At 38.8% G+C, this 15,336-nt stretch overlaps 1 protein-coding gene across 2 annotated transcripts in view; it reads left to right on the top strand.

Annotated features, from left to right (window-relative positions):
- The window catches only part of LOC117026547 (cytochrome P450 2J2-like), a 45,794-nt gene that overhangs the window by 9,934 nt on the left and 20,524 nt on the right, over positions 1-15,336 (top strand). Inside the window, exons 1-2 of one of the 2 annotated variants that reach the window (XM_033113334.1) lie at positions 4,775-4,984; positions 12,741-12,903. In XM_033113334.1, the coding sequence (XP_032969225.1) occupies positions 4,775-4,984; positions 12,741-12,903 (373 nt within the window). Of the gene's footprint in view, positions 1-4,774; positions 4,985-12,740; positions 12,904-15,336 lie in introns of those variants that run through there. The other variant, XM_033113335.1, reaches the window with a different exon arrangement.

Raw genomic sequence — 15,336 nt, 5'->3', positions numbered from 1 at the left:
TGGATTAAATGCTCCAATCAAAAATTATTGTGACTGAATGGATAAGAACACAAGACCTTACATCTGCTGCCTACAAGAGACTCTCTTCAGATCAAAAGACACACAGACAGAAAGCAAAGAGACAGGATAACTATATTTCATGTAAATTAAAAAAGAAAAAAAAAAGCTGTGGTAGCAATACTTATAACAGACAAAACAGACTTTAAAACAAAGGCTATGACAAGTGACAAAGAAGGATTCAGTGTTCCCACTTCTGGGTAATTACCCGAAGAAACCCAAACCACTACTTTGAGGGGACATGTGCAGCCATATGCTCATTGAAGCATTGTTTTCAATGGCCAAGCTGTGGAGGCAGCCTGAATGTCTGTAGATGATTGAATGGAAAAAGAGTAGGTTGTACATCTATACAGTGGAATATTGCTCGGCCATGAAAGGGAATGGATTCTCGCCATCTGTGGTGGCATGCACGGACCTGGAGGGTATTCTATGTCAGACAGCCAAAGACAGATGCAATGTGATTTTGCTTATATGAGAATGTGCAATCTAAAGAAGAAAATAAACAAACAAACAAAAGAGAAACAAACTCATAGATACAGAGAACATTTTGATGTTTGTCAAAGAAGGGGGTTGGGAATGGATGAAAAAGGGGAATGGATTAAGCAGTACAAAATGGTTGTTACAAAGTAGTCATGGGGATGTAGGGTATAGCATAAGGTGAATATTTTAGTAACTATGTTATGGTGTCAGATGGGTACTAGATTTATTGTGGTGATAGATGGGAGGGGGTTTGGAGGCAGGGAGAAAAAGGTGAAGGGATTAAGAAGAGCAAATTTGTAATTACAAACTAGTCATGGGGATGTAGAGTAAATGATAGGGAATATAGTCAATAATATGGTCATAACTATTTACAGTGCCAGGTGGGTACTAGTCAGGAGGATCACTGCTTAAATTATATAAATGTATATAAATGTATATGTTATACATTATAATGTATATGTTATATATGTACACCTGAAATTAATGTAATACTGAATGTCAACTGTAATTGAAAAGTTAAAAACGTGGGGGTGGGGACAGGTGGGAGGACGGGGATGTGAAGAGGAATAGTTGGTTTAAATTTCCAGGTATAAAATGAATTAAGTTATGGGGAGGTGATACTTGTATACAGCATGGGGAAGACAGTCAATAATGTGATAGCATAGTATGGTGTCAGATGGTTGCCGTACTTATGGTGATCACTTCTTTAGGTATGTAAATGTTGAACAACTATGGTGTTATACTGAAACTAATATAATACTGGATGTTAGTTATATTTTAATTAAAACCTTTTTAAAACCTTACTACAAAGCTATAGTAATCAAGATTGTGTGGTACTGCCATAAGAGTAGACATATAGATCAATGGAACAGAACTGAGTGTTCAGAAATAAAGCATATAAGAAAGTTCAGGTGATTTTCAACAAGGGTGCCAAGATAATTCAGTGGAGAAAGAATAATCTTTTTCAAGAAGTTGTAATGGGGAGAAGTAGATATTCACATGCAACAAATAAATTTGAACATTTATCTCACACCATATACAAAAATTAACTCAAAAGGAACTAAAATTATAAATCCGAAAGGAAAAATCATCTTCCTGACTTTAGGTTTCTTAAATATAACACCAAAATCACAAGTATAACAGGAAAAATTAAAAACTGGAATTCATCAAAATTAAAAACTTTTATTGTACAAACAATACTTTCAAGAAAATGAGGAGACAATCCACAGGATTGTAGAAAATTATTTGTAAATCATATATTTAATAGGAGTCTGGATACAGACTAAACAATACAAAGACAAATAGATCAATTAAAAAATTGGCAAAGAATTTAAATACACATTACTTAAAAGTTCATTATGAATGACCAGTTAAGTATAAAAATATGGTCAATCTCATTCAACATTAGGAAAATGCAAATCAAAACCATAATGAGATACCACTTCACACACACTAGGATAACTGGAATAATACAGATAATAACAAGGGTTGGTGAGGATGTGGAAAAGCTAACTCACATTGCTGGTGGAATTGTGGAACACTTTAAAAAACAGTCTGGCAGATCCTCAAAACGTTAAATATGGATTATATGAGCCAGCCGTTCATTCTTAGGTATATTTATTAGTTTGAGCTGCTATAACAAAATTACCACAAACTGGCTAGCTTATATACAACAAGAATTTATTTCTCACAGTGCTGGAGGCTGGAAGTCCAAGATCAAGGTGCCGACAGATTTGGTGTCTGGCTATGGCCCACGTTCGGATTCACAGACAACACATTCTTGCTGTGCCCTCACATGGTGGAAAGATAAGGGAGCTACTTTAGGCCTCTTTTTTAAGAGCACTAATCCCGTTCAAGACCTAATCACCTCCCAAAGACCCTACCTCCTAATTACTACTCCCGTGGGAGTCAGGATTTTAACATAAAAACTTCGAAGGGACACAAACATTTGGACCATAGCAGTACGTATCCAAGATACCAGAAACATATTTTCACACAAAAATTTGTACATGAATGCTCATAGCAGCATTATTCATAATAGTCACAGAGTGTAAAGAACCCAAACATCCATCAACTGATGAATGACTAAATGAAATATGGTATACATACAAAGGAACATTATTCAGCAATAAAAAGGAGTGAAGTATAGATACATGCTACAACATGGATGAACCTTGAAAACATTATGCTATTTAAGAATCTATTATAAATTTGTACTAACTGGAGAAACAGTTAACCAACTTTACTATTTGGAAGTGCTGAAAAAGCTGTGTGAAAAAGTTAGACGACCTGAACTTTTTACCAAAAACTCACCGCTCTTGCATCACAACAATGCACCAGCTCACACAGCAATGTCTGTGAGGGAGTTTTTAGCCAGTAAACAAATAACTGTTTTCGAATACCCTCCCTACTCACCTGATCTGGCCCCCAATGACTTCTTTCTTTACCCGAAGATAAAGGAAATATTGAAAGGAAGACATTTTGATGCTATTCAAGACATCAAGCGTAATACAATGACAGCTCTGATGGCCATTCCAGAAAAAGAATTCCAAAATTGCTTTGAAGGATGGACTAGGCACTAGTGTTGGTGCATAGCTTCCCAAGGAGAGTACTTTCAAGGAGACCGTAGTGATAGTTGGCAATGAGATATGTAGCACTTTTTCTAGGATGAGTTCGCGAACTTGTCAGACCTCTCATGTGTGTGTGTGTGTGTGTGTGTGTGTGTGTGCATGTGAGTGTGTGTATAAAAGAATATTATTCGGCCATAAAAAAGAATGAAAAGAGTGAAATCTTGTCAGCGTGACAACGTTGGTATATCAAGGGCATTATGCTAAGTGACCTAAGTCAGATAGAGAAAAACAAATAACATACAATCTCACTTATACATGAAAACTTTAAAAATTGGGAAAAAAATAAGCTCATGGATACAGTGAACAGATTGGTGGTTTCTATAGGCAGGGGTTGGAGACCGGCAAAATGAGCAAAAATAGTCAAAAGGTTCAAGTTTCCAGTTATAAGTCCTGGGGATGTAATACACAGCAAGGTGATTATAGTTAATAATGCTGTATTGCATATTTGAAAGTTGCTAAGAGAGTACACCTTAGAAGTTCTCATCACAAAAAAAATTTTGTAACAATATATGGTGACAGAGATTAACTAGACTTGTTGTGGTGATCATTTTGCAATGTATGCAATTATCGAATCATGATGTTATACACCTGAAACTAATATAATGTTATATGTCAGCTACACCTCAATTTTAAAAACTGTGGTGCAATGATAGAACGGTACTTAGCTGTTAAAGTGAATGAACTAACGCCACATGCATCAACCTGGAGAGATCTCAAACACGTAGTACTGAGGTTTTGTTTGTTTTTAAAGCAGTTGTACCATAATTCCATTAAAATAACAGTTACATAAATATTAGTAACATTGTGTGGAGTAAAATAGGAAGATGTAGACTGGAAGAATAAAAGCTAAGCTCTGACCAGTATCTCCCTCTGGACTTTGGAAAGACACTTCCCTTCAGTGTTAATTAGTGCCTGCTAAGAACTAGGGGCAACACTAGGAGCTTTGCTGTAATGATTTTTAATCTCCAAAACAGTTGGAAATACAGGACCTCTTTTAGATGGTTTGCAGACCGGTGATTGATTCAATCATTCTCTACTATTTGGTAGTTAACTTCTCTGTGTCCTCAGCTGCAAGATGGGACTAAGAAAAGCATCTGCCTAATTATGTCAGAAAGAAGCAATTTATGTAAAGAGGTGACTGAGCTGCCAGGCATATAATGAGTGCCCAAGAAATGACAGGTGACTGTTCCCCAGGATCAATTCAGATCCTTGATCCCTGGCTGAGAAGGAGATTGAAAACTCGGAACCCAAATATCTGTGGAGCTCTCTGACATGCATTGAAACCATAACCCAAGAGCCCCAATGGTCTCAGAGAAAGACTTTCCAAAACTTGTGGGTTCTCCTAGGAATCTAGCGCCTGGCCTCAGTCCTGCACGACGGGTGGCTGGCTGACAGGAAGTTCCCAGGGCGCGGTTCTGGGAGGGCCGGGCGAAGTTCAAGGACAGAAAACCGCCAGGCAAGTAGCAGCACGGAGAGGGCGTGACACAGTCGGGGGAGGGGCGGCGCGGGGTGACACTGGGAGTTCCGGCCTTGCTGCAAGCACAGTAACAGAGAGGTCAGGATTGTCACCACTTCAGACAGCAGTGGAGTCAGTGGACATCGGAGCCATGCTCGCAGCGATGGGCTGCCTCGTGGCTGCCTTCTGGTCACTCCTCAATCCCCGCACTCTCCTGCTGGGTGCTGTCGTCTTTCTGTTCCTTGCCAATTACTTCAAAAGGCAGCGTCCCAACAACTACCCGCCTGGACCCCCGATTCTGCCTATCATTGGAAACTTCTTCCATATGGGCTTTAAGGAGCCACACCTGTCGCTTCAACAGGTAGGAGCAGGCGGTGGTGCTGAGCTGAGCCCTAAGCCTGACCTGCGGTACAAGGGCCATCCCGGGGACTGAGGGCAGGAGGATGGTGGCTCTGCCGCTAAATTAGCCATTACCCTGGTGAATCCCGCTTTGAGCCTTGTTGTCCTCAGGGTCAGCTGTGATTTCTGAAACCTTCCCTTTCTAGGCGTGAAATATTGTTAACTGTTGACGATTTAAGTGTGCTAGGCGTGTCACATTTTAATGCATTTCATTGTGTCATGTTAAATATCGGAGCATCCTATGGTGATCTGGTCTCCTTGTCTTCTGTAATACTATTATCCTTCCCAAACGCTGTACTTTCCATTTCCCATGTGTAAAATGGTACTACTACTAAATCGTCACCACTTTAAACTGAACTGCTGCCGTCACCACAATTGAGCCCCTCACATTCAGCCTTCTCTCCCTGCAATCCACTCTCTAAAGTAATCCTTTTAAAATGGCATTCCTCAGCTTTCATTTTCTTAGAGCTCCTGGCTGCTAAGTCTCCTTAACAGAGTTCAGACTCCTTAGGGAGCCACGTGGAACCCTTATGACCCAGCCTCTTTCCACTTCATAATCATCTCCCATCAGGGCTCCCTACCTGTGGCCACTCTGAATTCCTTAAAAGTTTTCTCCAACATCCAACATTTTCTCAAAAATCCTCAACTGATTTCCTGCCTCTCTGCACAGGTACCTTGCTGAGACACAGCACTGTGATAGGTGGTTGTGAAGATTAAATAAAACAGTGATGGTCAATATAACATGGCTTATGGTAGGTGCACAAAAAATATTAGTTCCCCTTTCCCCAGAAATGCCTGGAGCACTTTAAACACAAGTCCATATACGCAAGTGCTGGTGGAGAAGGTTTTATCACTTTCTGGGAGAAACACCCAATTGGTAACACTAAGTTACAGGATTAGTCACAGAATTTTAAAGCCAGGCTCCTAAACCTGTACCCTTGTTAAGAAATGTGCCATTTAGTTCCAATATTGGGACATTTTTCTGTTTTCCTTCTGGTAGTGATTGCCAGTTTGATTCCATTACGGTGAGAGGACATACTCAGTATAATTCCAATTTTTAAAAATATGTGAAGTTTGGCTTTATGACCCAGGATACAGTCCCATGCATGCTTGAAAAAAATGTGCACTAGTTATATGCAGATTTTTGACTGAGCAGGAGGTCTGGGCCTCTAACCCTGAGTCATCTGTACTCTGCTGTTGTTGGGCAGTGTTCCTATAAGTTAATTAGACCTTATTGGATGATGGCGTTGTTTAATTGTCCTATATGCTTGCTGACTTCTTATGTACTGATTGTATCAGTTACTAGGAGATTCATGTTGAGGTCTCCAATAATAATTACAGGTTTGTCTATTTTTCTACTCAGTACTGGTAGTTTTTCCTTTATGTACTTGGCAGATCTTTTATTTGGTGCATATGCAATAAAATTGTTAGGTCATCTTGGTGAGTTGACATTATTACATAATATCTCTCTTTATCCCTGGTGATGTTCTTTGCCTGAACTTTACTCTATCTGATATAACATTGCCATATCAGCTCTCTTTTGATTATTATTTGCATGATCTATGCTTCTCCATTGTATTATTTTAACCTACTTATATCATATTTAAAATCAGTTTCTTGTAGCATGTAGATGGATCATTTTTTTTTCATTCTGTCAATCTTTCATTTTGTTCTGTTTTAGTGTTTTTTTTAAGATTTTTATTAAAAAATATAGCTAACATACAGTATTATATTAGTTTCAGGTGTACACCATAGTTATTTAACATTTATAAATGTTAACTCACTGAAGAAGTGATCACCATAAGTGCAGCAACCATCTGACACCATACTATGCTATCACAATATTATTGACTATATTCCCTGTGCTGTATATTATATCCCTAGGACTTACTTGTTTTATACCTGGAAATATGGATCTTTTATTCCCCTTCACCTTTTCTCCCTTTTGTAATTTTTCAATTACAGTTGACATTCAATATTATTTTATATTAATTTCAGGTGTACAGCATAGTCGTTAGACATTTATATAATTTAAGAAGTGATCCCCCTGAATAGTCAAGTACCCGTCTGGGACTATACATATTAACATATTATTACCATATTATTGACTGTGTTCCCTATGATTTACTTTACATTGCCGTGACTATTTTGTAACTAACAATTTGCACTTCTTAATGCCTTAACCTTTTTCACCCTGCCCTCCAACACCTCCCATCTATCACCCAACATATCCAGTATCCACCTGAAACCATACATAGTTATTACAATATTAACAACTATGTTCCTAAGCCTATACCCTACATCCCCATAACTACTTTTTAACAACCAATTTGTACTTCTTAATCCAGTCCCCTGTTTTTTATCCATACCCCAAACTCTCTACCATCTGGCAACCATCAAAATGTTTTCTGTATCTATAAGTCTGTTTCTGTTTCGTTGGTTCATTTTGTTCTTTAGCTTCCATATGTAAGCGAAATCACGTTGCATCTGTCTTTCTCTGTCTGACACTCCACTCAGCACAATTCCCTCCAGGTCCATCCATACCGCCGCAGATGGCAAGAACCCATTCCCTTCCATGGCCAAGCAATATTCCATTGTATATCTCCCCCACCTCTCCTTTATCCATTCTTCTATTGATGGACACCCAGGCTGCCTCCACATCTTGATCATTGTAAAAAATGCTGCAATGAATATATGGATGCACACATCCCCTTGAAGTAGTATTTTGGGTTTCTATGGATAATAACACGGAAGTGGAATTACTGGGTCATTCTTTGTTTCTTGTTATAGCCTTTGTTTTAAAATCTATTTTGTCTGGTATAAGTTTTGCTACCCCAGCCTTGTGGGTTTTTTTGTTTGTTTCCATTTTCATGAAATATGCTTTTCCCTCTCTTTACTTTCCATCTGTGTATGCATCTTTCAGGCAGCATATGTAAGAGTTTTGTTCTCTTATCCATTCATCTGTCCTATAACTTTTGATTGGAGTATTTAATCCATTTATATTGAAAGTAAGTGTTGATAGATATGTACCTGTTGCCATTTTATTATTCACAATTTTATTTTATTTTTTTCCTTCTTAAAGAAGTCCCTCTAACATTTCTTGTGATATTGGTTTGGTGGTGAGGATCTCCTGTAGCTTTTTCTTGTCTGGGAACCTCTTTATCTGCCCTTCCATTTTAAATGATAGCCTTGCTGTGTAGGGGACCCATGATTGTAGGCCTTTCATCATGTTGAATATTTTGTGCCAATCCCTTGTAGCCGACCAAACTTCTGTTGAGAAATCTGCTAACAATCTTACAGAGTTCCCTTGTAGGTAACTAACTGCTTTTCCCTTACTGCCTTTAGGATTCTATCTTTGTTTTAACCTTTGCCTTTTTAATAATAATGTCTTGGTGTGGGCATCTTTGGGTTGATATTGTTTGGGACTCTCTGTGCCTCCTGGAATGTATATCTGTTTCCTTTGCCAGGTGAGGAAAGTTTTCAGTTATTATTTCTTCAAATAGGTTCTCAGTCCCTTGCTTTCTCTCTTCTCCTTCTGATGTGAATGTAGTTATGCTTATTGTTGTTCCACAGGTCTCTTAAACTATCCTCCTTTTTTTGGATTCTTTTTTCTTTTTACTGTTATGACTGGGTATTTTATGCTGCCTTGCCTTCTAAATCACTGATTCTGTCCTCTGCTTCATCTAGTCTGCTGGTGATTCCTTCTAGTGCATTCTTCATTTCAGTTATCATGTTTTTCACTTCTGACTAGCTTTTTTTTTATGGTTTCTATGTTCTTTTTTATGCTTGCTGTCTCTTTGTTGAAGTTCTCACTAAATTCCTTGAGGATCCTTATAACCATTCTTTTGAACTCTTTATCTGGTAGTTTTCTTGCCTCCGTTTCGTTTCATTCTTTTTCTGGAGTTTTCTCCGGTTCTTACATTTGAGATGCATTTTTTTTGTTTCTTCATATTGGTTGCCTCTCTGTGTTTGTTTCTATGTGTTAGGTACATCAGCTATGTCTCCCAAATTGGCCACATGGCCTTATGTAGTAGGTAACCTTTGAGCCCTGGCACATTTTCCGTGGTCACCTGCTCTGGGTGCTCCAGGTGTGTCCCTTGTGTGGGTTGTGTGTGCCCTCCTGTTATAGTTGAGCCTTGATGGCTATTGGCATGTAAGTAAGTGGGATAGACACTCAGGCTTATTGTCTGTAGGATTTGGCCCTATCCACAGCATACAACCTGCTATGTGAGGGGCTTATGCCACTGAGTGGAATTTGCCCCAGTACTGTGGTACTTGTTGAGACTGTCTTGATATGTGTGCCATTTGAGGGGCTAATTGGGTGGTGCTCTGCTGTGGCCTGAAGCTAACCTGCAGTTATGTTGGTTCTGGAGCTTCTTGGAGGTGCTCCTGTGCAGGCCGAGTTCACCCACTGCCTGTGACCCAGTAGGAGCTACAAAGTGGTTGTTTGCTGCCTGAATCTGCCAATCACATTTAATTGGTGAATTTAGATCATTTATATTTAACATAATTATTGATATGTTAATCTTATGACTGCCATTTTGTCATTTATTTTCTATTTTTTCCTCTCTTTTTTTCTGCCTGTTTCTTATTTCCTGTCTTCCTGTAGGTCACTTGAACATTTTTTTTTAAGAATTCAATTTTAATTTAGTGGTTTTGAGTATATCTCTGTATTTTATTTCAAGTGGTTGCTCTAAAGATTACAAGATGCATACATAGCTTAATGAAGTCTGCTAGTTTCAACATTTTACCACTTCAAGTGGACTACAGATATCTTATGATCATTTTGGTCCCTTTACCCTCTCCACTTTATAATATATATGTCTTAAATATTAGATTTTCAAGAAACTTTATGATTCAAAAAAGGTTAAGAACCACTGTGATATAGTTTTAGTCCTTATTTCCTTAGGTTTCCTTTTTGGTTTATTGGATAGAAATGCTTTTTAACTATAAAAGCTGTAAATATACACTGAGACATTTTATTATATAGTTATGTGAAATGGGGAATCTCACCTCTTCTTGCACCCACACCTCCCCCAACACACACACACACACACACACTGCTCACTGCTGGTGAGAGTTCAGAGGAACAGACCCTCTGACCTAGGGCAGGTAGGAGTCAGAATCAGTACACACTTGCTTCCTTTTCCTTTCTCTTTCTTTGTCTCTTTGGTCTTTTGGTTCTTAAGTTAATGACTTAAATTAAGCAGGATCTCTCTCAACTTTATATCTCTTCATGATCATGTTTCAATCTCTTTTCTCACTAATCCTCCAACTTTAATTGTTCTTTATTCTAAACATTATTTTATTCCATCTTATTATTTACTTAATGCTACATTTGGAATTTTTATCTCTCGTATTAAATATCCTGTGCCCTGTTACTTTTCTTTGCCTTTTACAGCTCTTATGTTAATGCTTTCTCTTTATTTTTCTATTTTCATTTTTTGTTTTAAGCCTGTTTTAGCCCACTGAACCATCTTATTTTTAATTACTTTCATTCCCTTACGGTCTAGTTTTTTTTTAATGACTCATTCAACGTTGTACATTGAAAAGTATGCCCTACCTTACAAAGACTTCTCTGATTTCTGAGGGTCATACACTTATTTCCACATAAATCAATTGGCACAGTGTCTGGTACAGTACACTTAAAAATTGTAATATATAACTACAGTCAATACCAGGATTTCAAGAGATCATTTGACCTATCCATGTTTACATAGCTGATAATACCATAAAGATTATCCAGTAGTATTGGTCTAGAAATATACAGTGGCAGAGAGCAGGTAGAGATGGAACTCTGAAGAATTTCATTTCATAACAACTACTGGAGTGCAGAGTGCCTTCCAAGTGCAGGTTGAGATTCTAGGTAGTACTCATAATCAGGTAGGAGTCATTTGGCTTAACCTGAGATTTTCAGCTGTTCTAAAACATCCTTAATGAGTATCCTACAGTAATCAAGAATTCCTTTTATGAAGCCTGAACAGTTCCTCCTGGCATTCAGCAAGATGAAATAAAAAACCTGCTTGATTTACATGACCCCATTCCCTGCTGTTTGTTAGAAGTAAACACATGTGCTTTAGAGGCAGACCAGCTCGAGATGGAATCTTGGCTCAATGCTTTCTAGCAAGACATGACATACTGTGCTAGAGATGTACAAAGATTGATGGAGGTCTCTGGGTCATAAGAACAATGGAAAGATTGAGTCAGGCTCAGTGTTTTAATGTGGGAGCAGGGAGGTAGAATGACACTGAATCCACTGTATTTGCTCTGATGGGGGTGGTGGCGTTCCGGACACTAAGGGTGACATGGGGGAGCATAAGTGCTTGGGAATCAGGGAGGAGGGGCCACACACACCTGGAGAAAAAGAAGCCCTTCTATTTCATCCACTGCCAGCAACGTGACACAGCCTGGTGGACAAGACATAGGGGCAGGGTTTTATGAAAGTCGTCTCTTGAATAGACAGGTCAGGAAAGACTTTGACTGGTGACCATTCACTGTTATTCAACCCATCTTGCACATACCTGCACCTTTGTGCATCCTCATGACACACCCACACGCTTTTCCGTTCTCGTCACCGCTCCCCCTCTCATTCTCACTTTCACTCTCTCTCCCACTAAACTCACCCACTAGGTCCCGGCACCAACTCAGGTTCATGTTCTTGTCCTCCAATCTCATGGAATGCCTGCCAAATTCTCTCCACCACTCAATAGCTTTGTCACCTTGGCTACCTTACTTCAGCTAGGACTCATTTTCGTTTTCTGAAAGACAAGGAAAATCATTACTACCTTAGGGTGGTTGTGAGATTGAGTATGATAAAACGTGAAAGGGGCTTAACGTGAAACCCAGGAATGTGGGCCTCTGTGACCACGAGTGCCTTCCTCCCACACATCCATGTGCGCCTGTCCTCTCTGTCACCATGAGCATGCGTCCACATCCCTTTGCACACAGAGCCCGGTGATTCCTCAGAGACTCGAGTGGCTCTGCACCAGGTACCAGGAAGCAAAATGCCTTTCACATTGCTGCTGCCATTCTGCCTCACAGAACCCTTTGAGGGAGGAATCATTTTTTCCTTTTATAGCTGGGGAGCTGAGGCTCAAAAGAGGGAAACGACTCTCTCCAGAGCCCACAGCTAGTGAAGCATAGAGCTAAGATTCAAATGTGGCTCTGGAGCTAGAGTGCTTTTCTCCCGACCTGATCCCAGCCCTATAATGAATTTTCCATCTTCTAGTCCACATTAAGAAAAGGGACATTCTCTTTTGGTTAGACAGAGATGATTTATTAAGAAGCCCATGCTTGCTACACCAGACTTACACTAAACAGATGTCAGCCCTCTTTGGTGAGTCACGTGTGTTGAAATCCCTCCCTTCACTAGACTCTAAGATGCTTGAGTTTAGAGACCCATTTATTTCATTATAGTTATAGCTTTATAACTTGTTTTCAGGACGATGGTAGATGTTTGCTCAATTCGTGTAGGTTGACTACATGAATGAATATTTTATAAGGCATGTCCATGTCCTGCAGTGAATTAAATTTAAGTCTGGTTGACAGGAGGAGAAAAGGAAACAGGGAGAGATATTCCCATCAGACTAAGGTGAGCACACACATGCATGCACATGCAGACTGCCCTCAATACAAGCTGCCCAGCTACACACACTCCCTTCTTTCCTGCACACACAGCCATGTGCATATTCATCTGTAATTATTGAACTGTTTTTCAGCATGTGAAGAAATATGGCAACATTTTAAGCATGGAAGTTGGTCACTTCTCTACAGTTACTATAACTGGATTACCCTTAATCAAAGAAGCGCTTGTCCACCAGGATCAAAAGTTTGTAAATCGTGCCGTAACCCTTGTCCGAGACCATATCTTTAAGAACAATGGTAAGTTTTTTGACCAATGGAAGATGTATATGTTTAATATTCTTAAGGTCTGTTCAAGGTGCCTCTGTGACTATAATTCTCCACCACTCCCCAGAGACAAGCCCATTATAAAATTCCTGCCATTAAAGGAAGTTGGATGCTCACATTTCCCTATTTAAGGTACCCTCTCACAGGATTCGGCAGGGTGAGCATTAATGTCAGGGATTTGGGAAAAGTTGCATCTCCTGCATGAACTCACTTTAGATGCTATGATTGACAAGTAACCCATCATTCAATTATAGCAGAGAAAGAGGCAATGCATTCGCTTTTTCTGGTTTTCCATCGACCCCTTCCTCTAGAAATGGATGTGGATCTTCTTCCTTCTGCTGCTTATTAATTCCTTCTTTCTGCCTATAGTTCCTTATGCGTTTTCATTAAAGTGTGTTTGACAGAGTATCTCGAGCCTTTCTGTCTTTGTTAAACCAGTTTGGCATGAATACTTTAAATTGTAATTAAGTAAATTTAAACATTTATAAATCTAAATTCAATTCTATTATTCTACGAAGGCACCATTTGTATCAGGTGCTTCCCAATTCCTCTTTGAAATATTTTATCCGTTAACCCTACATCTGTTCCCTCTAGTTATTATCTCCTTTGGGAATCTCAGTGCTAGGTATCAGTCATATAACAGTGAGTAGAACTGATAAACTACAAGTCCTTATGTAAGTCCAATTCCATTCAGAGAAAAAAATCAGTGTCAATTAACTATAATAATTTAAAGCCTTGTGCTATGAGGGTAAGTATACTTACTAGGGGTATCTAATGAACTGCTGAGATTATGGAAAAACTTACATAAATAAGTGACAATGAATTTAATAAATGAAGAAACAGTCAGGCAGAGGGAATAGAATATAAAGAGTCCCTGAGTTATGAAGGACATTGAACTTGAGGAACTGAAAAAGTGGCCAATGAGGCAAACACAAAGCTTAAATGGAGATAGTTAAATGGAGATGAAGCTTCTGAGCTTGTCCAGAAATGCAAGTAAGTGCTTGTTAAAGATGTTTGTTTTTATCATACTAACAGTGAAGCTCTTCAGTAGCTTTCAGTAAAGAATGGAATCATCATATTTACACTGCCCATTTTAGAAACATTTGGTCTGCAATGGAGATAAGAGAATCATGGAAACAAGAGACTATTTTAGCCTTTTAGGTTTGAGAAGGCTGTAGATTGGATATGGGAGATGGCAATAAATGACAATATACCAGGTTAAACTGGGACAGTGGCAGTGAAGATGCATGGATTGAAGAGATTCAGGATCTAAATCCAGTAAGACATGATGACCTAATCGGAAGGAGAATGGAGGGAGAATGAAGTGTTGAGTTGGACACACAAATAGGTAAATGATGGAAAGAAGGAAGATTTGGAAGTATACAGGGTGTTTGGTTGCCTTCAGGCTGTGAGGTTTATGTAGAAAAGTATGAATTCAATTCTGGATATGCTGTTTGAAATGCCTTTCAGTTGGCAAAGTCAAGCAGACAGTTATATATGTGTCTGGAGCACAGAGACAGAGATAGATGGTCACTATCAATAGATGTTATTTAAAATTTTAAGACTTGATGAAAATTCCCAAGAGTATAGGGTGAGAAGGGAGACCTTATCTTGAAGAGCTCCATCATTTCAGAATTTCATAGCAGATGAAATTGCAGAAGTTAGGGGAAGTTCTCTACTGTCAGAGAATTAGAAAGAAAACATGCAGAGTGTGGTTTCTTGAGCAATATTGGAAGAGAGTATTTCAAGAAAGAAGTATCTCAAGCTGCTGAAAAACCAAGTAAGATGAGGTTGCAAAGTATCCTTGGATTTGACAGCAAAGAGGGTCATTTTATTGAGATGGTGGAGACCAAAGCCAGAGTTGAAGAGTGCTCTGGAAGTGAAGAGCCGAAAAGGAGTGTGGCCTTACCTATGTTATAAAACAAATGGTCTGTTGAACACACCAAGATGTGTGTGTGTTTTCCCTTTGGCTACATGAAATATTCATCCTTCCTTGCTTTTTTCAGTTATTTCTTCATCTGTTAAGGTCTAGGCTTAGAGGGGGCCTTTCCAATAAAACCCACAAATGGCTTACAAATATGGATTTTTGTCTTACCTATGAGTGCATTTTTAATACCGTGTTTCCCTGAAAATAAGACCTAGCCAGACAATCAGCTCTAAAGCGTGTTTTAGAGCAAAAATTAATATAAGACCCAGTCTTATTTTACTATAAGACCAGGTCTTTAATATATAATATAATATAATATATAACATAATACAATAAAATATAATATTGAGTCTTACATTAATTTTTGCTCCAAAAGACACATTACAGCTGATTGTCCAGATAGGTCTTATTTTCGGGGAAACAGGGTATGTAACATAACATAGATACGTGAATACGAGATCTGACAATTAATTTCACAA

This window comes from Rhinolophus ferrumequinum, chromosome 9 (genome assembly GCF_004115265.2).
Source record: "Rhinolophus ferrumequinum isolate MPI-CBG mRhiFer1 chromosome 9, mRhiFer1_v1.p, whole genome shotgun sequence".
Lineage (NCBI taxonomy): Eukaryota > Metazoa > Chordata > Mammalia > Chiroptera > Rhinolophidae > Rhinolophus > Rhinolophus ferrumequinum.
The sequence above is the reverse complement of the archived record's forward strand: the minus strand, read 5'-3'. Positions and strand labels throughout refer to the sequence as shown.